This window comes from Agrilus planipennis, unplaced genomic scaffold, assembly GCF_000699045.2.
Source record: "Agrilus planipennis isolate EAB-ADULT unplaced genomic scaffold, Apla_2.0 scaffold105, whole genome shotgun sequence".
NCBI classification, from domain to species: domain Eukaryota; kingdom Metazoa; phylum Arthropoda; class Insecta; order Coleoptera; family Buprestidae; genus Agrilus; species Agrilus planipennis.
Genome location: NW_020438878.1, coordinates 486,332 through 488,190, shown reverse-complemented (window position 1 = coordinate 488,190; position 1,859 = coordinate 486,332). Strand labels below are relative to the sequence as shown.

Below are 1,859 nucleotides of genomic sequence, written 5' to 3'. Positions count from 1 at the left end.
TATGGTTATTATAAAAATATGAAAATATATTGTTTTTATTTATTCGAACCCTTTGCTGAATAACTCGTTTCACTATTATAAAAATATTTACATCCTTATATGTGAAAATTATGCATCAACAACGAATAATTATTTTTAAAGTTATTTAATCCTGGTGAACTATTATTTCTTTGTTCTACTAAATTGCATAAAAAAATTTTACTATCAATAAAATTGAACAGTAAATAATTTCAGTCAAAAACTGCTTTTAATCACTCTAAATTTTCTGTTAAAATTTTTTGTTCGAATTACAGAATATTCGAGCAAAAAATTTTTTTAAAACCGGTTTTCTGGAAAAATTACTATTCAAAAACCGGTTTTCTAAAATGTCGGTTTTTGTATAGTCGGAGGGTAAGGTTAAAAACTTGTTCTTAGTTTGTGTTTGTACAGTAAACTGTTCTGTTTATAATAGATTAGGACTAATAGGGGTTGGTTATCTGTCTAACCAAACATAGTCACAGTAACAGGATAGTTATTTGCGTTTCTAGACGTATAATTATTTAATAAAGGCGTCTAGGTAAGGTATCAGGTAATAAATGCAGTAGAAATAAGAAGATACCAAATTGAAATAAGAAGGAGACTTTTAGTCCTTTTGAGTTCATGTTTGAAATTTGTTTTGTGAATGTTGATTTCTACTTCATGTTCTATTCTCCACCTACACTGTTTTTTGAAGTAAATTAGGGAAAAAGTGCCTGTTAGTACTGTTAATCAAGCAGGGTAGTTAGCGATATGGCAGGAGCCTGTATTTTTGAGATATATATAGCCTCAATGGTGCACATGGTGCTATATATCCTTAATAGCAATAAGTCGCACCACAAAACTACAAAACAAGGATGTAGCCGAAGATCTCATATTATTATCGTCTTTCCTATTCTTCCACGCTTCCCTCTCTTCGGAGGTTGTCACATTCAAATCTTCCTAGGCTAACGACTTTTCTCCATGATCTCTCGAATCACTTGATTTTGATATTCTGGCTGTTCTCCTTCAGAAACCCACTTTCATCATAGTGTATAGTCATGTTCTATTTTTTCCCATAACTCTCAGCCACAAGTTGCAATACTTCCAATTCAAATTTACTTTGCTTTCATAAATCAGTATTAAATTTTGTGAAACATTTGGTGTCTTGGTGAGAGTCACAAATGCTTTTACTCCACGTGTCGTCATAAACGCATACTTAATTCAACACACTTGTTGTTTAAATAAAACAAAAACCGGATGTATTTTGAAAAAAAAATAAACATAAACTCACCGTTGCAACAGCTAAACATCCCAAAGCTGGTGTGAAGAGAGTATTGAAAGAAGATGAACCAACAATTGTCCCCAAGCCCAAGTCCGATTGACTAATAAAAGTACTAACGATATTGACGAAAAATTCTGGTGCTGTTGTTGCCATCGACATGAACGTAGCGGCTGCAACATCCTTAAAAGATAAATGCACAATAGTTAATTAAAAGAAATCAACCAGCAGTTGGAAATGTTACAACAATAATAAACATATACAATAAATAAATCATTTATGTTAATCAAACGCATACGTTTTAACGGTAAAAAAATATGAAATTGTTTAGGACAGGAATTTTACATTAATGCAATGAATAATAGGTAGGTACGAGTAATAAATTTTTTTGAAAACAGAAATATTTTGAAGTGAAACTTCTTTACGCACGGTAGGGTAAGTTCGTTTCATGCGAGTTGCTATGTAACGAAATCATGCAACGGATGTCCGGCCCCCTCTACTCGGCCACGTAGTCGAGTTCGTAGTGGGGATCGCTCGAGCCGTGAGCGCGCTTCAATGCAACGTTCGTTACAGGCAACTCCGG

General features: G+C 33.3%; 1 protein-coding gene across 1 annotated transcript in view; it reads right to left on the bottom strand.

Annotated features, from left to right (window-relative positions):
- Positions 1-1,859, bottom strand: part of LOC108737752 (sodium/potassium/calcium exchanger 4-like) — a 14,116-nt gene that overhangs the window by 2,692 nt on the left and 9,565 nt on the right. Inside the window, exon 3 of the mRNA XM_025981439.1 lies at positions 1,289-1,459. Within this exon, the coding sequence (XP_025837224.1) occupies positions 1,289-1,459 (171 nt within the window). The remainder of the gene's footprint in view (positions 1-1,288; positions 1,460-1,859) is intronic.